Below are 22,642 nucleotides of genomic sequence, written 5' to 3' on the forward strand. Positions count from 1 at the left end.
CTTCATTTCAAAATGAACTACCTCCACTGTTGACTCTGTTTCAGCTCTCCTTTCTTTCTTTTTATACTATTAGATAGTTTCAGACTGGGAAATAATCAACTTAGTGTGGATTATTTCCCCTGTGGATTTGTAGTCTGGATGTGCAATTATGAATAAATATCGATTTTTTATACACAGATTTTGGTGTCAGACAAGTTTCATTTTGCACCTCTAGAGTGCAGCATTGTTTTTGTTCCTGGTAAATATTGTGACACAGGTTTACTCATACTGTAGTGCTATCTGTGGGGGTAGGTTGGGGTGAGGGGAGGGGGCGACTCTCAAGGAAACAGGGGGAAATTCCTTGCATTGTTCCTCTTTCCATCCTGCCCACACTTAAGTATTGTTTTACACATTCCCACTTGTTTGGCTTTAAATTAACCCTCTATACCTATAAAGGCAGAAATGCACAGCACATTTGAAAGGGCACTTTGAAAAAAAAGAGAGAATTACTATAAAAGCTGGTAATTTATAAAATGAGATCAAATGTGACGTTTCAGTTCTTTTAGTTTTAGAATCATAATCTTGTTACAATATGATCCCAAAATAGTTCTCTCAGACACGGTTGGATGTGGTTCATCCATTAGTTTATGTGTTGCTGATCAGGCACATGCAGATGATGTGACGGTCAGTGGTAGTGGTTTTGTGTATCAGTAGGCTCTATTTGTCGCATTGGTGAGGAATGTAGTTGTAACTTCCCCAAGAAATGCTGCTTCCCCTCTGGCTATTGTTCTTGGGCAATCAATGAAATAACATTAGTGGGTGGTGTATAGGCCTATGTGAGGGAGAGGGGGTGACAGATGCAAAATGGGAGGAGAGAGGAGGCAGTGGGAGGTAGCCCATTTATTACAGACGGCAAGAGAATTTAAATCCCCTACTCACTTTTTTTTTTGATAAAACGCTGCTCATATCTGACAAAATCAACTATGCAACTACCGGCCTTATCTGATAAAGGAGCTCTGTGTTAAAATCTAGTTTGAACACCTTAGGTTTTTGAGTTTATGTAGCCTAGTTTTTTTTTATTTGTGGTAAAGTTGTGCTTTTGCTGCATTATAAGTAATTTAGGGTGAGTTTGTATTAATTGATCACAGAAATACTTTTCATTTCCAATAGGCCTACTACATCTATCTTGATTTTTCTTCTTTGAATAGTTACAAAATAGTTGGAAAAGCCTTTGTTGTCTGACCCAACGACTAAAATCGTGAACATGGTTTATTTTATAAGCTTTCATAGGAAAAAATATAAACAACATTTGTGGATCCGGGGAAATTAACTAATTTTAATCCAATTGACCAGTGGAAATGATTTCTGGTTTACTGGTTGGTGTGTGGTGACATATTCAGGCAGCCATATGTAATGCGGGCCCCACATGGGAATACAAAGGCTTTGTTCCGGTGTGCTGCTGCTGACGAGGACACTGAATGAGCGTTGCCTGACTCGCAAGTTGTGACAAACAAAACACCTGTATCATGAGAAGGGGATTTTATGCGTGCGCAGTGTTTACGGTAAAGCCGCTGGTTGACCCCGCCCTCTCTTTGATAGAAAACTCGGCGATGTCGCTTCGTCTTTAACGAGCTTGACCCAGAACCCGGAGAAGGAGGAGGGGAGAAGAGAAGAGGGGAGAAAACACACCGAAAAGCGGAGTAGTAGGCATTGGGGGGCAGGCTTTCCACAAACAGGTGAGTGAAACACTGAAATGTTTTTTTTAATGGGTTGATATGACTTGGCCAGCGTTGTTGTCGTCCCCCCCCCGCGCTCTTTCCACAAACACAGACACACACACCGACATAGCGGGTGCACTGCAGCGTTGGCAAGGAGTGGTCACATCGACATATCAGCAACACGGCTCTCCGTTGCTAACGTTAGCTTAGCAACACGAATCTTCGATGCTAACGTTAGCTCAGCAACACGAATCTCCCGTTAGCTTCCGATGCTAACGCAAAGTTCACAGCTCCAGACTCGTTGTCTGCCCGCGATTACCGGCTCCAACCGGCCGACCCCCGCTGGTACCGAAAGCTAAACCACACAACGCCGTCTAAATTAGCTTAAAAGGCCGCTTAGCTGAACACACGCCAACTCCAGCTCTTGTGATTAATTAACCTGTGTTTTTTGCTATGCTAACACGCTAAAGCTAGCACCCGCTTGGGCTATGTGGGTTATTGTGATGCTAACGTAGCAAGACAGACAGACCAAACCAGGTCACACGGGTGCTGCTGAGCTGAGCATTGTGACCGAGCCGAGGCTGATTTGATCTCCAACATTGTCATTTATCTGAGCTGAAGTGAACTGAGTTGGCAAAAAACCCAACCGTGTAACACAAACAAAACGCTCAAATTGCTCAAGAGTCTTTGTTCGTGAGAGTCATTTTTACACCAACGTGTTGAGATGTAACGCTGTCTGCTGCTGCTCGTCTCTGCTGCCCCAGATTGATGTATTACGTTGGCAAATCAATTCAGGATTGCATGTGGGATTTAAAAAAAAATATGTTATTTATTCTTAGATCAGAGGGGATGGACGTGCTGTGTAAGTGCAGTGTGTTGTAGATGGATCAGGACAAGGTCTGGTCTGCTGCTGTTATTAAGGAGAAGAAGGCTCAGATATCAACAGGGGGCAATGACAACGTGACGGTCAGGCGGGTGTAGTGTAACCCTGACATACATAATAACCCTATACATTTACAGTTGTTTGACCTAGTTAAGGCTGCTGCTGTTGATACCATCTAACTTTTATTTATGCGTCTTTTTGATAGAAGCAGACGGTTTTTAATCTGCAGAGCTCATCACCTGTGTAACTTAAGGTAACTGGAAACCCCCACTTCTTGTTTGACTAGATGTGTTTGTATGCTGTATCTATGTATGTTTGTTGAGCCTGTTTTGTGTATTTGAGGCGGTTTTTTTTAAGGGTGGTGGTCCTTGCTGTTGGAGTGTGTCACACAACCTGGGATTTTTTTTTCTTTTTCTTTGGAGCTTGTCAGTCTGTGAACCTGTTGGGTGGGTCCTGTGCGAACTTGCTTATGTAGGAGAATAAATGCCTGGGTGGGGATAACTGTCAGTCTGTGAGTGTGAACAAGCAAACTAGCTCCTCTGGCCCGTAAACACCGGTTCCATACAGGCACTGGCACTGTATTATAGTGTCTTCCTTGTGGTCTTTTAGTACAGTCATGGTTTATTGTTGTACAGTATGTATGTTGGAACAAGGGGCCCTAGTGGTGCAGGTGCCGCCGGCCACTAATAACACCATATGTCACCATGAAACAGCCAGGTATCAGCCTCCCCTCACCACTTGTCTCCAGGTCATTGTTTGACTGTTGATGCATGATGCTCCCAACACCGACTGCAATTGTGTCTGCTCTCTGTAGGTGTGCAGGTTAATCCACAAAGGGACTAATGCGTGCGTGTGTGTATGTGTGTGTACGCGTTTGCGTGCATGTCAACATGATGTGTGTATGTGTTAGGAGGTAAGTGGATTACCGGGCTAAAGCTTCAATCTCATTACAAGCCACGCTCGGCTTAAATCACCGGCAGTGGCATCTCACTGACTTAAAAAGCAAATTGCAGTGTCGGTTACCTGGAGATGCGTGAACAGATGTGTGCACTTTGACACTGGATGGGTTGTTGTAAGTCTGTTGGGGGTTTTTGCCGCCGGTGGCAGGTGTATAGGTGGTTATTGAACTGAGTGGAGTTTTCATTAAGTCGACAAAGGCTGAATTGTTGGGTGCGTGTGTGTACTGTATGATCGCAGGATGACTTCTGACAGGGTTGAGTGAGTCATGCTGACTGATGGCTCCAGAAGCAGATGGAGATATGTGACTCGTGGTGTGTCAGGGCTCGATCAGATGTTTGTGGAGTTGTTGACCTCGAGGCACTGCGTTTGACATTTGGACTGTTTGTTACAGTTGGGACAGTGGGAGGTGACCCTTTCCTTATTTGCTCCTGGTTCCTCGCCCACTCATCAAAAACACCGTACTTCTCTGTTGATAGCGACTTGGTGTCCATATAGTGAAGCGAATGATATACACAATATTAATTTATCAACATCATCATCCATGGACTTTAATCCAACATTTGACCTCCTCATAAAAAGGGAACATGTTTTAAATAAACAAACCAAAGTTTATTTATTTCATTTTCGAAAGCAGAACAGAAAATGTTGGCTTAGCAAAGTAGGAAGTGGTCTGAAGTCACATGATCAACATATTGACCAGGGGGGATTTTCGCCACAGAAACACTGTTAATGGAGGAAGCCGCCGCTCGGGTGGTTATTAACGTGTGCGTCCCATGGGTTTGCATGGTTTTGTGTACAAGTGGTTGTGTTGAGGGAGCTGTTTCTTGGTGAACCAGTGGAGCCACCGCGTCCCTTTTTTTTTTTTTTACTCATCTCTGATGTTGAATCCATAACATCCTGTTTCTCAGGAAGCAGGTAAGAGGGGAAAAGGGGAGGGGAAGCGGTCGTGGTGCAACACCGATTGTTTTCATTGTTCAACGAAACTCAGTGCTGACTTTCAAGGCTGAAACTAACAGCTGGGAGAGAGAGAGAGGGACAGAAGTCATGACTGTGTAAGTGACATGAGCTTGACCACACATGACGTACACTACACACACACACACACACGCTGACAAACACAGATGCTCTCACAATCAAATGTGTCCAGAGATGTCGGTCTCACTCTCCAACTCTTTTCACACTTGCGTTCATGTTCTCAGTTGCACAAACTTCTCATTGTTCTCACAACCTCCCGGACAGACAGCTGCAAATTCCCTACTCGGACTGTGGTTACACACACACACACACACACACACATACATACACACACGCTGCTTGGCAAGTAAACTCGCCAAGCAATATTAATCATAGCACATAATTATTCTTGTATGAGTGACAGTTGAGCTCATTAGCGTAATGTGATATCATGTGGCATGTTAACGGATGACATGCCGTGTCTGAGGCGACAGGAAGAGTGTGACAGTGTTTACATGTGACGTACAGTTACGGTCGTAAAGGTTGTGTGTGTGTCTCTCGGTTCTTGTGACTGCTGAGACGGACGTCTGGACGAGCATTAGCCAGCGTCCCACGTAAGGTCGCCTCACAGTGGACGAGTGGGTGGGCTGCTGTGTTGAATTGGCAGGAGACAATGCAAGGAATGCAAGATTAGCTTTTTTTTTTTTTTTTTATCTTTTATTCATCACTCCTTTCCTTATCTCTAACCCCCTCCCTTCCTCTTTACTCCTGCTCACCCCCTCACTCCTCTTTTGTCTTACTCCACTGTCAGTCTTTCAGTTTTATTTGTTTGCAGATCTCTGCCGTCTCTCTCTCTCTCTGTCTGTCTGTGGTGGATACAAGCAGCCCCGTCCTGGCTATGACCATATATAGGCATGTGTGGTACAGGACAGCAGTTTGTGATTTGCTCAGGTGGGAGGTTATGGCTCTGGGGCGTGACAGCCACCAAACACAGGATAGTGAGTGTGTGTGTGTGTGTGTGTGTGTGTGTGTGACATCATGTCTTCCTGTCAGTCAGTCTTATCCCGCATGCAAATCCCAGTTTTGGCTCTTTCACATTCCTTTGTCTTGCGAAACACTCTTCGACCACTCCTTATTTTCTCATCAGGCCATCCCACTTTCCTCCCTTTTTTCCCACACTGGGCACACCCCAAGCAGGGTTTTTTTTTTAAATAAGCAAAGTCACATACGTACGTATGTGAGTGTGTATTACTCATTCATTTGACAGACATCCAGGAACCAGACGCAACCTCTGCAGGCTTCATTTTACCAGCTTAAGCGTGTCGTAATAGTCTATCACACGCTGATATCATCTCGTCTGTCTTTATTGTTTTTTTTGCACAATCTGACGCAGGTGAAACCGAGATGTTCTTCTTTTGAAGTCATTACCTTGCCGTGTAACTTTGTTTGCACTTGTTAAAACTCTACCTGCTGTGCGTACAAACACCTGCAGCAAAGCGGCGTAAATGCAGGACTGCGTTTGTTGACCAAACTTACGACACTCAACAGTGTCTGTACATGTTGGCTAGACAGAGTCGCAGAGGAACCGAAAATTTGATTGCCCCTCCTCTGCCCTGTCCAACCGGTCTTGCAGGTGTGTGTGTGTGTGTGTGTGTGTGTGGCAATGCCTGGCTTTATTCTACTTCCTAGCCAGGGCTAAAAGGGAGCTGCTGGCCGCTGTAGCAGAGGGTGTATCAGCAGATAAGAGGATCTGAGTCTACACTTGTTTGGCTCAGATATAACAATGTCTTTTTCTCAGAGCACAGCCGGGATAACAAAGATCTGTGAGGTGGGAGGGGGGGTGGATAAAAGGCAGTTAAGTTGAAAGAACAAGAGTAGTGGAGTGAAAGAGTTGGGCCAGAGTTGAGGTAGATGAAGACTGATTAGAGAGGAAAGGCTGGAAGAAAAAAAGAAAGGGGGGGAAAAAGCTAAAGTTAAGCCAGAGAAAGAAAAGATAAGTAGATAAGTGAATATATGAACTTGTTCTTGAAGGCTGTTACTATCTCTGGAGCGATCTGTCTCTTTCTGCTGACAGTCAACGCTCTCTGGCCCAGAAAATGCTGCAGGTTGGTCAACTCACCGCAGCCAGCTGCCGTATGCGGGCCAAATGTTGAGTAAATACAGGGTGTGTCTAAAAGCTGGAGCTACTGTATGTCTCTGTCTTTCCCTGTGTTTCTCTGCTCAGAGCAAACAACCGTGTTGACACACTTGTACGGTATTCTCACTATGTTGCTGTTTTTCAAACAGAGGTGCTTTTGGCCTCGTCTCTCTGTCCCTGACCTTATTATTCCCTCACCCCTCTGTATCTCTCTCTCTCTCTCTGCAGTTCATTTCTCCTTGTTTCTGGGCTTGGTGGTTTGGTGACCTTCTACACATGAGCAGCTAGAGCTTGACCTCTGACCTTGGCGTGATCTCTCACCTCTTCTATCAAACCACGCCCACAGGCGAAGGTGTGTATCCCCTGATTTTCCTCTGAAATGTAACGTGTATCCCTGCTGCTGCTGCTGCTGTGTGTGATCTGCTTTGTGCTTTTACTGTGCAGAGAAGTATGCAGTTCTCTTGTGTATTGAATGTCTTTTGTTATGTGAAACTTCCTAAAAAAAAAAAGCGTTTCTCTTTGTGTGAAACAGGCTTCATCCTCTCTGACAGCCTTTTTGTATAGTTGCTGTATCACCATGAATTATTCTGCTGATGCATGGATAAAACGGTATATGTCATTGCAATTTTTTTGACTAACAATGGCATTTTCATTTAAAGCTACACCAAGCTTTGGGATTTTAAAATTGGTTTTATCTTGAGTTTATCAACCTTTTTCACAATTTTGTGAACAGTATATTGACTCTGGAGCATCTTAAAGAGATATTGTTTCATTTAAATAAGGATAATGTCATGCATTGTCCTTGTATTTTACCAGCGCTGTTTTTTGCAAAGTCTACAAACTGCAGATGATTTATCATAAAATCTCTTTCTCTGCTGTTTGTATTGAAGCAAATATTTTCCAGTCTGGCATCTGAAAGCCCCAGAGGCCATGCATGCGTTAAGTGGTCATATGTTTATTGATCCGTATGTGGGGAATATTACAATAACCATCTCCACATTATTGTGATCAATATGTTGCAAAATTCATGCTCAGTGCAATAAGCTGGGTTTTCAAGACTCAGCCTCTCCCCTGTATAATGACTAACCTCTTCCTACACTGTTTGCCTTATGTGCTGTTTTTCCACACGTGATCAGTTTTACAGCATTGTGTTATGCGCGTTGCAGTCGAATATAATCCTGATGGAAGTTTATCATTCCGTTAGTAAAGGATGTAACGCACTTCCTGTGATGCAAGTTATGAATTTTTGTCAGAGCAGCTGCTTTTACGTTTCTTTGTGGAGGAAAAACACTGAATGAATCATGACACCACGACAGATTTCCTCATAAATAGGTGTACACAAAAAGATGGCGTAATGGAAAAGCATGTCCTGTCTACAGAGGTCACTGCTGCACGGTCATTACCGAGGGCGTTGTGCAACCCCCCCAGTGGTGCTGATGGGGGGGGGAAAAAGGCACTTCAGTCCGAGTCAAAATCTGTCGGCAGACAAATCAGATCCTACTTAACATCAGCCCAAGAATTTTGCATCCCATGGGTGTGGACAGACTTTGTACGGAGAGGTGTGTCTGTTTCTGTTAGCCTTGCTCTTCCTGTGCTCTGTGTCTGTGTGTGTGTGTGTGTGTGTTTGAGGCTGTATGGATGTGTGTAACGCCCCCCTCCTCCTCCTCTCTCCCCCTCGGGGCCGTGTAGTGTGTATGGAGCAGTGTGAGAGCGCAGCAGCTCTGCTGGAGTCGGTCAGGGAGCAGGAGGTGCAGTTTGAACAGCTGACCCGGGCGCTGGAGGAGGAGAGGAGGAGAGTGGGCCTCCCTGCCACCAGCCCCTCGGCCCTGGGTCACCACCACCTCCCTCACACACAGGTAACACCCGACAAACATCCCCATCCCCACAGTCTGTTGTAGCCCCCCCCCGTTTTTCATTCCCAGTACATGGATCATCATCATCCCCTCCGTCTTGAATCCTTTCGATGAAGTCATGCATCATTTTCTCCCTCTGACTTCACCCGTTCATCGTTCATTCATCCCTCCTCTCCCCCGCCTCTCCTCCTCTCCACCAGTGCTCAGCAAGTGTGTGTCCATGTGTGTGTTTGTTTATCATTAAATGTCTTTCTTTGTTGTTTATGTATCTTTAAGAGCATCTGTCGTTGCCTTATCTTCAAACATATCGCTCTGTGCCTGCACGTAGCTGTGCTACTCTTAACATGCCTGAGGTTGTCATCATCACATACATCCAGCATGCCTTCACCGTCGCTCACCGCATATGCTCTGACACACATGTACACCTTTCGTCGGACCCCGCTGTGGAATCTCAGTTATTTCCCTCTCTGTTTCAGCATGTCGTCCTTTGGCATGCAGCCATCTGTCCTGCATGTGTCACATAGTTTTGCATCTGGTCAATTTTTTTACCCAGATAAACAATGTTATCCTTTTTATTTATTAAACACTTGTCTAATGTCAGAGATTGAACATAAACTGTTTAGGGATTCACCTCACTAATTCTTGCATTTGATTTAAGCTGCTTGTCATTTTCTGGAAATAGTTTTATATTATGAATAGTCTGCAGTTTCTGGATAAATCCTCATTGCAGTTTTACCAGAATCCAAACTGATGTCGATGAACCAACAGTCAGAAATACATACATTTAGTTGTTGAATGTAGTTTTTAAGCATCAGATTTGAATGGTTAGTTTAAGCTCTGAAGCAATGAATACCAATGGCAGCTGTCACTTTAATATCTCTTTGTTTGACCACAGTGAGTCATGTTGCAAATCAATGAGCAGGACAATATTTGCATTAGTGCGATGAGGTAGCATGATCTTAAAGTGTTTGATATGGATGGATGGATGAACCATTCCCAGGTGATTCTTCAATTCAACAGTTTCCCATTTGATTTTCCAGAAAATTTACTTGATCACAATATTGATTTTTGCAGTGTAATGTAACACATCCTGAGAGGTGTTTAACGGTCTTGATGGTTGAAGCCTCCTCTCTGCTGTTTTGTTCACAGCCCAGTTATCTACTAGTACGTGCTCTTATACTATTTCTTTTATGTCTTATTGTTGTAGTCTGTGCTCTCACTTGACTAACACCTAGTGGTAAACCTCACTCAGGTGCCTGTGGGCTAGGAGGAACAATTAAAGCAGCGCCATTGTCATTATCCTCTCAGGTAACACGTCAGGAAGTGCAGCATTCAGGGGTTGATATTTGAGCGTGTCTCTTTCAGCGCTTGGAGTCGCACACTGAGTAGAATAGTTTAAAATCTATTCCTAAATATTTCCTTTCCTCTGAGGGCTTGCTGACATAGATTAGATCTAATGTTTTGTCTCTTTGAGTCCTTGGACGGGACTTCTGTGATTAGTGCGTAGCAGCTGGAGGATGAAGGCTAAGACGGAGAGATTCTGTGGTTTTGGCCTTGTCCTAACTGTTCATGGTTTTATGTCTAAAAATATTAATGGCGGTGAGGATATATACATCCTCTGCCAGCACTGCTCGTAATGCATGATAGAGCTTCTTGTAAATGAGGTAGTATTATAGGATAAAGCAGCTGTGCCTTTTCTTTGAAAAAAACCCACTTCCCATTCACTTCCCCTTGCTTTTTAAAAACAGCCTGCCTCCTTGTGGACGTAGTATAATATGCAATATGATGTACCCCAGCAAGTGGAGTGTGATTTTCATATTTCATGAGGCTCATAACATGGTTTTGTTTTGTATATAAGTCAATAGTGTCCTACACAGTAGTGGTCTGGTTATCTTGTGTTCACATGCGATTCATTTTGATGTCGTTGCTCATAACCAAGGCAGATATGTTGCATAAAAAGTATTACTCAGGGTTACGTAGAAAATGTCCGAGTTACACAGAGTGACGACCATTGATTATGTAACAGCTTAGAGCAGGAGGAAGTGGGCTGTGAGGATGGGAGAATGGCTACACTCCAAAATGTCCTTCCCCCGAGTCTGGCAGTGATTCACAGACCATGAACACACAGCGGCGACTTGGTCAGCAATGAATGTGCTTCAGCAGCAGGAATATCATCTGGGTGGCTGTGAGAAAGTCGACCACACTGGTTACTTGGAATCTGGCCTTCACTGTCACTGCAGTGAGTGTATCAGCAAAAACCTCTGGTGGTGTCACAACATCTTTACACTGTAACTCACAGTCGTTTCTCCTTTTTGTCCCAGAACGGGCGTTTAGGGGATGCAGACATAGAACGACTGAAACTGACTGACTCATACATAAACGGCACACAGGTACGTGACAGTGTTCTCAGATCCTCATGTACATTTAATTGTTTTTCTTAATTTATGCAGTGATTTAGAAAAATAATGTGTTATGTGTCTGCTACAGTACAGGATGGTTGACCCTGCACACGGCGCTCTGGACGAGAGCTACACACCAGAGGATGACTCCCACGAAGTCCATTCAGTCTTTTCCGAAGAGGGAACAACGCGACGGCCCGACACGACTCTCCCTCAGATGAAGAAACCAATCTCTCGCACAGTCATGCCCTCTGACTCCATGTCCATCGACGGGGGCCTGTCGGTGTCCGGCATGGGCGGCTACAGCGCCACACTGGACCGACCATACAGACAGCCCGGAGCCGGAGACTACCCCACAGCCACAGTACCTAGGAACTACCACTACGGCCCCGTAGGGGGCTACGACGACTACCGGGGTGGCCCGCCGTCAGAAGCATACACTAGTCTGAGCAGAGGCTCTCACATGGATGACCGTTACAGGTATAAGCCCCCTACATAAAGGAGCAGTAAAAGTCTTTTTAGGGGGCACATTTTCCTCACAGCTTGTTTTTATTTATATCCAGTAATTTGTAGGGGCAAAACATTCACGTAAGTCACCATCAGTTTTTTGTTAGTGCACTTTGAAGTACATGAATCAATCACATATTGCAGCATCACATACACACAGGCTCTTTGTTTGAATCAGACGGGTGTGTGTCAACACTTTTACCATTCAAACAAACCTTAAGTAAGCACTATCTATTTGTGCACTATGTTTTTCAGTTCTTTAAAAGTGGTTACAACAAGATTTTCTCAAATGATTGAATATGCATTGTGGTTAAATCTGATGTCCTTCCTTTATTCTGAGCTTATGGAAATCTAATGGAGGAAGCTACGTGTCACGGTAACCAGATAGCAACCCATAGTTCTCTTAGAAGTGTCCCGTCCCCTTTCACACCAACATCAAGCCAGATAACAGGTGTTGAGATGTTTAGCTTGATCTCGTGTAGAAATGTGTCCTGTGTTGGTATGAAATTGATGAAGGGATGTGACTGAAACATGTCTGATCACTTCTCTCCGTCGCTCCTCTCCGCAGGCCAGTCGATGGCTACAGGACTCTGGATTCGGGCTACCGGGCCCCGAGCCGCCAGCAGCTCGACCCGTACGCCGCGCAGCCCCAGGTGAGCCGGGGGATGAGGGCCATGGGCTCAGCGATGGAGATGCGTTATGGCCACGGCCACTACGGTCTGGAGGACGACCAGCGCAGCGTGGGATACGACGATTACGGCATGGGGCCGCCGCCCATGCACCCCGGGGGCTACGGCACCATGCCACGTCTGGGGCCCGGCCCGGGGGGCATGGACCGACGGAGACTCAGGTAAATCTCATACTTGTTTCGTCAATGGGACAGACTATGGACGTTTATACACCTGCACTGCATTTAATCTGTGACATTCTTGGACGCCGCGCAGGAGCTGCGAGGACACCTTGGATGGTGACGTGGGAGCAGTCGACCATTACGCCTGGGGGGCTCCCATGACGCTGGACAGGGGGAGCATGGCTTCACTGGACAGCACACTAAGGAAGGGTCCCCCCGCCTCGTGGAGACAGCCGGAGCTGCCAGAGGTCATTGCCATGTTGAACTACCGTCTTGACCCTGTCAAGACCAACGCTGCTGCCTTCCTCCAGCATCTCACGTTCAAAAACGACAAGGTGAAACAAAGTTCACATTCAGCCGCAGCAAAACAGCTGTATGGAAATACTTTTTGAGTTGTTGCTCGTTGGTAAATCCTTGATGTGCGCTTGATTAATGTTGCCTGTGTGTGCGTCTAGGTTAAGTCAGAAGTGCGTCGCATGAAGGGTATCCCATCCTTGGTGTCGATGCTGGACCACCCCAGCAAGGACGTGCACCACTCAGCCTGTGGAGCGCTGAAGAACATTTCATATGGACGAGACCAAGACAACAAGATCGCCATCAAGAACTGCGACGGAGTCCCTGCCTTGGTCAGGTTACTGAGGAAAACCCGCGACCAGGAACTCACTGACACTATCACAGGTATCACTCATCAAACTCAATCTTTTTTTATTATTATTGTATGTTTTAGCCGTTTAATTTCACTTATTACTTTAGTATTCATTCACACTTAGGATTTGTTAAGAGCAGCAGCCCGTTTAATTCATTCATTTTATTATCAGAGAGGCCAAATTGTCTTTTATTTCATTCATAATAACGATATTATTATATCACCCCAGGCACCTTATGGAACCTTTCATCCCACGACTCGGTAAAGATGGAGATCGTGGACCACGCCCTGCACGCCCTGGCCGACGAGGTGATAGTTCCCCACTCGGGCTGGGAGCGAGGGAGCAACGGAGGAGAGGAGAGCTGCAAACCACGCCATCTGGAGTGGGAGACCGCCTTGACCAACACTGCTGGCTGCCTTAGGTATGCATGGTGTCGATGGAGGCAAAATAAAAGAATGTCAAGGAAAGGAGAGAGGAGAGAGATTTATTTTGAGAAGAAAACATGCAATTATGTGCTTAACTCTCTCTGCTCCGACAGGAATGTGAGTTCAGAGCGCAGCGAGGCCAGGCGAAAGCTGAGAGAGTGCACGGGATTGGTGGATGCACTCATGTACGTTGTCCAGTCGCAGATCAACCGCAAAGACGTGGATAATAAGGTACGTATTCACTCAAAGTTAGAGTTTTTATCTGTGCCGTGTTTTTAACTGTGACGAAAGCGCCGCTTTCTTTGCGTCTCCGTCTTATCACTGTCCTCATTGTCTTATCTCCCTGTCGTCTCTTGTCCCTGCAGTTGGTGGAGAACTGCGTCTGCCTCCTGAGGAATCTGTCCTATCACGTTCACCGCGAAGTCCCCGGCTGTGAACGCTACGCGGAGACAACGCCCCTCAACCAGGCCCCGGCCCCCGCCAACAAAGGTGGCTGCTTCGGCTCTCGAAAGGGCAAAGGTCAGTTCCAAGACAGCTGTTCCAGCCTCGAGTTACTCTGTTTGAGAGATGTGCTGTTGAAAGACGGGATTGCTGCTGGTGGATTTGAGCTTGTTGGTGGCAGAAGCACCTGTCGCTGTTTTTCACACTCTACCACTGTTTCCCTCCTTTTTCCTCTCTCTCTCTTCCTCCTCCTTCCTTCCTCTTAACTTTCTCCCTTCTTTCCTCCCACCCTCTTCACTTGCTCCTCTCCCTCTCTGCTGTGTTTAGATGAGTGGTTTTCCAAAGGTAAGATTCTCCTCTTGGTGTTCTCATGAGCTGTTTTGAAACCATCGACCACTCTGTCATCACTCACTTTTACTAACGCATAATAAACATTCACCAGAGAAACAAGAATGTGTTGACTTCACGTGGAGCACATGGGCATGATCACTTGATGTCTCACTGCATGAGTGCTTGTTCCACTGGTTGCATGGTTGCGTTTTACATCATAATGAACCAGAGTAGAGGACTGAAGATGACTGGATGCTCATCTCAACCACCCTCACATTATCCGTGTAATTTCTTCGTCAGCTCAGTCTTTCATGCTCTGTCTTCTTTTTGTTTTCTCGCCTGCAGGAAAGAAGGATGGAGATGATGGAAGTGGAGATCAAGTGGATATTCCAAAGAGGACAACACCAGCTAAAGGTACTTGTTCTCTCTTTACTTCAAATCATGAATTCAGAGTCTGTAGAGCAGCTTGTTATTTGGCCAAGTACAAATTTCCCTTTTTGTCCTGTTCTTTTTATTTTTCGGCATATTATCGAGGTTGTTAGATAATATTGGCCCTAATGAAGTCATATAATCTTTTTCTTTGTTTATGTATTGCGATAATGTCTGCACCACACATTTCACAGCGTTTTGGAGTTGTTGGATTTTGTATTTGATGAGGGAAACCAAGAAATCCCATAAGCCTCCGTAGCGTAGCTCTGAGCAGCATGTGGCTCTGCTCCGCCGTTCTAAAAATAGCTTGCACTGACAATTAAAGGTAACGAACCTCCTGCTATGACTAGGGATTATGGCGATGGGCCAATTTGCCAAAATGTTGAACTGTTCCTTTAAGGCTCAGGTCAGACCTGGCACTAACAGGCCGCTCATGTGATCTGATCACAAGTGGACAGCTCTAAGTACACCTCACACCTGCCGTTAGACTGTGTCTCCACATGGAAAGCTTCACTATGTCCAGTTCATGATAAAACTGTGACTGCATTCATCGTGTCCCAGCTGAGAGACTAACTCTGAATGACCCCCGTTCAAATGTGGTGGGAGTGATCAGATTTCACTTGACACCTGTGTTCAGAGCCGTCCACTTGTGATGTGAACATCACTCGTCGCCCGAGTTAATGCCGGGTCTGAGTTCTCACCACGCTCAGCTGGTTGAAGTAATTTTTGGTTTGAGGCTTCACCTGCGTTAGTCAAACTCCAGTCGGTGCTAACGTCCCTCTCTGTCCGTCGACTTCAGGTTATGAGCTGTTGTTCCAACCAGAGGTGGTTCGCGTTTACACATCACTGCTCAGAGAGAGCAAGAACGCCTCGGTGCTGGAGGCCGCTGCCGGTGCCATCCAGAACCTGTGTGCTGGCCGATGGACTGTGAGTACAATTTTTCAAAAATAAAAACATCTCATATTAGTCAATTTCGGTTATGAATGATGAAGTTAAAGCTGTCGTCTTAAATTACTGGACATTCATCGACTTTGATTAATTATTCTGTGTCCGTTTCCTCGTCAGTACGGGCGATATATCCGGGCCACCGTGCGCCTGGAGAAGGGTCTTCCCATGATGGCAGAACTACTGGCTCATGGCAATGACCGTGTGGTCAGAGCGATGTCTGGAGCTTTGAGAAACCTAGCCATCGACAACCGCAACTGTGAACTGCTCGGTAAGACTTCGATTTCAGACTATCGTCGGTCATATTGACTTTGATATTTGTTGTTCTTTGGTTTTCATGAGCAACTTTGTGGAAAAACTAAATGATGTGTTGTGTCTGATGCAGGGTTGCATGCAGTGCCTCACCTGGTGGCCAACCTGCCTGGAGGCCAGAGTCAGTCTGGTCGCACTCTGTCGGAGGAGACGGTGGTGTCCGTACTGAGCACGCTCTCCGAGGTGCTAGGCAACAGTCTGGAGGCGGCAAAGACCCTCCGAGCCTCGCAGGGCATCGAGAGGCTGGTGCTCATCAACAAGGACGGGTAAGAGTGTAGTGAAGCGAGCTGAAGTTATCGGCACAAGGCAGAGATTTCTTTTTCTTTTTCTAAGCCTGGTGGCGTTTCCCCCCCCGTGTCCCACAGCAAACGTTCAGAGCGCGAGGTGCGGGGGGCCGGCCAGGTGCTGCAGCTGGTCTGGGCCCACAAGGAGCTCCGTCGGCCTCTTGAGAAGGACGGCTGGAAGAAGACGGACTTCATGGTCAACCTCAACCCCAACACCGGCACCACCAACGGCCCGAGCACCCGAGCCAACGGCACCTATGAAGACAGCACCACGCCACTGCTGGACAGAGGTCGGTGTCGGAGAAACAACACACACACACACACACACAGTTAATGGTGTGTTTTATAGAAGGTGAAATGTGTGTGTGAAGTTTTAGTTTGTTTAACTTGGGATGTTCTGCTTCATCTTAGGAGAAAAGAGGGATCTGATTCCACTAAATGACCTTGGCCCTGGTTAGTACATTTATCACCACTGCTTTGGATCACGAAGAACTTGTAGAAAATGTTTGGTTTTTTTTTTCAAGATGACGTCGGTTAATTTTCATCATCTCGTTTTTAGACGCCTACTCTACACTGGACCAGAGGGAGAGGAGACACACTCTGGATGAGACCACGGACACTTTACCGGTACTTGACGTCATGCTCCATGCACATTTCCACACTGGATGGCTCATTTAACTGCACTAACCCCTGATCTCCTGCACCACTACGAATCTCTCTCCTCACTTGAACCTTTTTTTTTCGTTGGCAGCCTCACAAGTACTCACAAGTTTCTTTTCTCACACTCACTTCCTGTCTCTCTCTGTTTCTCTGGTTGTCTCTCAGCGAGGGGTGTACGGGGGCAGAAAGGGCTCTCTGCCTCTGTTGGACTCCTTCGATGGTTAGCCCTCCCCCCCTCCCCTCTACCCCCCCTCTCTGCATGTAACAGCATGGTATGTCCAACTGACCTCTCGTCCTGCATGGACTCTTCTTTTCCTTTGTCTCTGAAACATCTAAACCCTCAGTGGAACCTGGTCTCTGTCTATGATAGTGAACTGAAACTCTGGTCGAGGTTTTACCGTACCGACACTTCAAGTATACGACACCCTGATGTGATGTGTACATGCTGGTATAGTATGCTGCAAGGTGCTCCGTGCAGTCTGTCAGTGTAGGCAATCCCAGACTGACAATAAAAGATTCAAATCCTTTTGATTAATAAATGTTTGTGCAGTTGTGTTGTCACAATATCAGGACGTTGACTTGTAAACCAATCGTAATTTAAATGTAAAAGAAAAGAAAAAGTAACAACCACAAAATACGGTGAGAGAACAAAAGTAATGCTGCATCTCAAAGCATTTTACTTGACTCTAACAGCTTTAAAACCTTTGTGGAGTTTTGACATTTGCTGTGATCTCCGTCGTCTCAAAATAGATTTGAGTATCTTTAGTGGCAACTGCTGGAGGGGATTTACACTCACTACAGGAATGTGGCGCAGGGTTAGAGACAAATAACTCACAACATCCAAATAGTATCAGAGTACTCTGTTGAGGCTCTATCCATTGTTGCCTTTGGCCACCGGCCCAGAGTTGTGAGTCAGAGCGCTCTCTTGTGGCTCTGCAGGGAACTACAACAACAACACGTGGCAGAAAACACAGCATTCATCTTTTTGTGTGTTAAAGAACTGATGACTTGGCCTCCTATTGAGACTTCATATCAGTTTGATAATTAGTAGTAGATAGTAAAATAAACTTGGAAGGAGTAGTATTGATTGATTAGTGTCAAATATCGATTATGAACTTTGGATTCAATGGATTGTAGGTTAATTTTGCCAACAAGTTGTTTTTTAGGGCTGGGTATCGCTGGGTATTTCGATTCCCGATTCAATTTGATTCGATTCGATATCGATATTGATTCAATGAGGGGTATTTTTTAGTTTCTGTTTTGTAAGTCAGCCAATATTTTTATCACACAATCATGTGTGTACACCAAATTCTTCAATAGAGGAGGCTAATGGTTTAATTCATGAGTCTGATCCAACACTGGGATGTAGCATCTCACTCATCGCTCAAGATTAACGTGGGAAACAGGAAAACTTGAAAAGGTTGAGGAATTTTGAATCGATATCGCTTTCTTTTTATGGAAAATCGATATTGATGGATCAATTTTTGGACACACCCCTACTCCATTTTAGGGTTTTTTTACTACAGGGAAAACTTGATCACCGTAAAATAACATTAATCAGCTTTCTGATATTAAAGTATCACTAGTTATTGTGACAGCATTACTGTGCAACGTGCCATACTTATACCACACAGTGAGTCTTTGTCCTGCCTCCTTGTTTAGTGTGTTGATGAACTAAATTTAATTCCATGTTTGTATGTTTTTCACTATGTAATCGCTGTGTTTTCACTTTGTTCCTCCAGAAAAACTGATAGTGTGCATCACCCAGACTGGGCCGTCCCTGCCCTACCACTGCTACTGAGGAGAGAAGACCCAGATGCACAGACTCTCTCCCTCTCCCCCTCCTCCCTCTCTATCTCTCTCTCTATCGCCACACAGATGGGATCAGAAGACGAGGGTTTGGCATCCAAAGAAAGTGGTTGTTGTTGCATTCAAAAGGTTTTTCGTGCAACACACACGTCCACATACATAACCTACTTTTTACAAATTCATTCAAGTGTAGCAACAAAAATATATTCTGTTTTTTTTTTTTTCTAAATTATAGTTCTTCTGTAAAGGCAATCACCTTTGTTGACAATCATTTAATTCTGGTGTTTCATCCTGCTTGTTTTTGTTTTGTTTTTTTCTTCTTGCTGTTGTTAACATTTTCAATGAGTTCTGTTCGTGGTCGACATGTTGCTGCCAACACCCACATCCCGATGATGAATTTGTATGTAGACTTCTATGTAGGGTATATATACTGTATATAAAAAGAAAATGGGATGACTGCATTAGTTTTGGCTCATTAATTTAAATGGTTCCCTGTACTGGGATCGTTGGGAGGTCTGGGACTCGCCAGCAGACCGGCAGTCGCCCTGTAGATTGAGAATGTTTATATAGGAGTTATTTTCCTGTCTAGAGTTATTTTCTCTCGGTTGGGATGAGCACAGGCATGGACAAGAAAAGGCAGGTGTGTGTATATTTGTCATACAGTAAACCTGTGTGTGTCTGTGTGGGGGGGTAAAAAAATGAATATGGACCTTTTTTTTGTTTTTCATTTTTTTTGAATGAGTGTGATTTGTGTGTTCACGGACCAGACCCATAAGACCACATGTTGATTATTTCATCCATTCATGTTGTCTGTTTTTATCATGTGCTCCTGTTCCTGTGACAAAGCGTTTTTTTTTTTCTTAATTTTTAATGTACCAACTGCCTCTTTTTGTTTGATACCTTAATTTCTGGCTCTTTCTTTTTTCTTTTTTTTTCTCCCTGTGGAAAAAAATGTCATTTTCAGCTGCTGTGATTTCGCTTGGACCAGTATAACACATCAAACTGTTTCCTGAAATGTGAAGCAAGGAACATGCACCACTAAACCTCTAAAAACATTTAGGCATCCTGCTTCAGAAAACCATTCCTTGCTCTGTCACCAAGCATTAACACTACGGTCGAAGTAACGAACACTTTAGGAGGGACTACTCTTTGGACTAATATTCTTCTCTGCAAACCTGTTAACAAAAGAAATCACTACTTGCTCTTCTTTATTTGCTATTTAGCCATTCATGTGTGCACATTTGCATTCGTGTGCTGTTTTTACATAAAAACACTTATGTGGGAGGCTTCTTCTTCACTCAGAGGAGACTCGAGTTTGAACAGACAGACTGGGGAGATGTTGATGTTTAATTTAAGAGGTAGACAAAAGCACATTTTGATCTATAATATTTTTTTGTACTTTTTTTTTCTGTCTAGTTTGTATTTCAGGTGTACATGGGGGAGCAGTGGGTGAGAGCATTATGCAATGTGTTCTACTTTTTAAAGTTCCAGTTTTACCGCTGACTTGTTTTAAAGGCAAAAGAGACCAATCATCTTTGTGTTTTTTTAAACTCTCCACACACATAGTATATTTGTACTGTTGCCTATCCATGTAAAATGATATACCATTCATACCTGCCTTGGCTCTGAGAAGTTGCTTTTTTCAGTATGTAACTGGTAATACTTGTTTTTATAAATAAAGATCTTTTCTTAGACAAGATCTGGCAGCATGTTGATTGATGTGTGTGTATGGTGGCTGCTGTGCGGTGTAGATAAACACATCTAATTAAAGAGAGGCCGTCTGTCTGGCAAAGTAATGTCATCCCAGCGCTCTTGTTAATACAAATGGCAAATGTAAAAACTTGACACTTCGTCAGGTATTCGCTCCCTAATATCAGCAAGCTCAGTTTGGTGTTTTCTTTTTTCTTCCGCTAATTATTGAGGCTTATTATCTGTGAAGTCACCTCTGTCACCAGACCTTTTTTAAACTCACTACAAGCACAATAATCTCCCGACCTAAGACCCCAGACTGTCCACAGGTCGTGTGTTCATTCCTGCATAAAGCTGATTAACTTTAAATCACAACGTGCACCGGGGCACAGTTAAAGACCGTCGAGTGTTGACGTTCTCAGCTTTGCTGTCGTTTCCAGTTACACCCTGAGCTGCATGCTGACAGGGACTACATGTTTGTGAGTGTGGGTTTCTCAGGTACCCCGGACACGTCGGGAGGGGAACGCACGGGTTGTACGAGGACGAGAAAGTGTCTCGGCGTCTCCAGTATGCAACACATCTGAAATTCATCCTGCACAGATTGAGAAGCAGCTGCTGGATCACGAGGGCCCTAAGTGCATGTCAGCGTGAGAAAGTCTGATATTAGTCAGGCTATGATGCGCATGTGTGAGGCTGTGACCCCTAACAACTCTCACAATTTAATCTTTAAATATACTAGATGTTCATGTTGATAGAAAAAAACAAACAAAAACCACTTTTCCAGGTATTGAATATTACATGTTTACTCTCATTGGACCAGGAAGGATTTTAGAACTTGATCATGAATCATGTTCACTTGGTGTTTGTGTATATCAGATACCTTGCTGTGGGACATAGGAATATAAATATATCAAAGTTTTCAACTGGAAGCACAACTAATCTGAATATGAAAATACCGAAAATACCAGACTACCAACTAAATTCACGAGTGAAATGTTTAACTCTCCCTGAAATTATTGACGGTGTGATATTTTATATTTAGTACTAGTCATTATACTACTAAAGTATTGTATTTCATTTCAAAATGATTTGTGTTTCATGATGCCATGCTTGAAATTTCCTAAATGTAATTAAAGTTTTGCCAGGTTAAAAAAAACATTATGTATTTACTGGTGTCACAAAACAAATGTCACAGGTCCAGTTTTAGTTAACTCAAATGATCAGAGCTGTTGAGTTTGAACAACTTGAACTGCACATCTTTAAAATACCTGCTGGAAATTTCAGACAGGAATTTAAACCAGACTTTTTAAAGCAAAATACTTCACTGTTTATGAAATAGTATTTAATTGGAGTTTCTTACATGTCAACATTGTGCTACAATAACGTTTCTCACTGTATTAGTGATTTGATTCAGTCCCAGCCGTGCTAACGGAGGCAGATAGAGCAACACAGCAATTTTCAGTCACATCCAGCGGCAGTGGCAAGGACAAGTGAGTTAATTTACCTATAAATGTGTGTTGAAAACATCATTCAGCCCCTCACAGGGTCTGCTACATAATGTATGTAAACCTTTTTGCTAATGACGTTGACAAAAAGTCCAAACTATGTGACAAGATTACAGATATGAGCGATTTTGATGGTTCTGTGGGGAAATAGACAATTATTCAACAGTCAAATATACTGTATATACTTTTATATATTGATATTTATACATGTTAATCTGACCTTGTTGATTTTTAATTTCTTTTGCAGATGCCTGATGCTTTCAACTCTGACTGACCTTCTATCAATGTAAGTATAAACATATTGTAAAGATATTATTATTTTCCCCATCACAAACATTGCTGGTAGTGTTTGCATACCTCCTATTTTTCATGAATCAACCTCAATCATTAAGAATAACCAGAGACGATCACATCAATGAAACGTCCATGTGCTTGGATACATGACCTCGGTACATCGAAAACCTTGGCTGAAGCCTCGGTAAGATGAGAAGTGTCAAGTTTATATAGGTTATTAAAACTCCTATAGGTGCACCTGCCCGACATGAGGTCTGTGACATCTCACAGCCACAGTGTAGTATTTTTATTAGAGCTGTAATTACCTGTAGAAAATACAGAGCAGTAATGATTTTGTCCTCTGGCTGCAGCAGCAAACGTATATTTAATGGTGAAGTGTGACAGACTATTAGTCACTGACTGTGTGTAATATCTAACCTGTGCAGCTGGTACTCAACATGAACACACACACACATGCAGACACACCTCTTTAAACTTGAGACGACCAAACGCAGCAGATTCTCCCTCCCTCCCTCCCTCCCTGTGTCCTGTCATTCGGTGTCATATCTATTTAAGGCTCCCCCGCTGTTCTTCATTTCCTCTCTGTCTCTCTCTCTCTAAAGCTCAAATAGAAGCAGCGACTTTTAACTCCG

General features: G+C 44.2%; 1 protein-coding gene across 3 annotated transcripts; it reads left to right on the top strand.

The window, feature by feature from the left end:
• The first annotated feature begins 1,030 nt into the window (after nucleotides 1-1,030).
• LOC310992819 (catenin delta-1-like) lies at nucleotides 1,031-20,389 on the top strand. 3 transcript variants are annotated; one of them, XM_083981025.1, is made up of 22 exons: nucleotides 1,031-1,102; nucleotides 1,579-1,715; nucleotides 6,860-6,983; nucleotides 8,321-8,487; nucleotides 10,806-10,874; nucleotides 10,972-11,363; nucleotides 11,959-12,240; nucleotides 12,335-12,575; nucleotides 12,696-12,918; nucleotides 13,116-13,308; nucleotides 13,426-13,543; nucleotides 13,678-13,831; nucleotides 14,081-14,098; nucleotides 14,429-14,497; nucleotides 15,312-15,439; nucleotides 15,578-15,728; nucleotides 15,843-16,035; nucleotides 16,135-16,343; nucleotides 16,465-16,506; nucleotides 16,613-16,680; nucleotides 16,879-16,985; nucleotides 18,456-20,389. In XM_083981025.1, the coding sequence occupies exons 4-21, from the start codon at nucleotides 8,326-8,328 to the stop codon at nucleotides 16,936-16,938; spliced, it is 2,772 nt and encodes a 923-aa protein (XP_083837151.1). In that variant the 5' UTR covers nucleotides 1,031-1,102; nucleotides 1,579-1,715; nucleotides 6,860-6,983; nucleotides 8,321-8,325; the 3' UTR covers nucleotides 16,939-16,985; nucleotides 18,456-20,389. The 3 variants fall into 3 exon arrangements, with proteins under 3 accessions (XP_083837151.1, XP_083837153.1, XP_083837152.1); XM_083981026.1 differs by lacking the exons at nucleotides 1,031-1,102; nucleotides 1,579-1,715 and adding an exon at nucleotides 2,562-2,833; XM_083981027.1 differs by lacking the exons at nucleotides 1,031-1,102; nucleotides 6,860-6,983; nucleotides 8,321-8,487 and adding an exon at nucleotides 2,786-2,833 and having other exon boundaries at nucleotides 1,654-1,715; nucleotides 18,456-20,365.
• The last annotated feature ends 2,253 nt before the right edge of the window (nucleotides 20,390-22,642 follow it).

This window comes from Trachurus trachurus, assembly GCF_905171665.1.
Source record: "Trachurus trachurus genome assembly, chromosome: 10".
Lineage (NCBI taxonomy): Eukaryota > Metazoa > Chordata > Actinopteri > Carangiformes > Carangidae > Trachurus > Trachurus trachurus.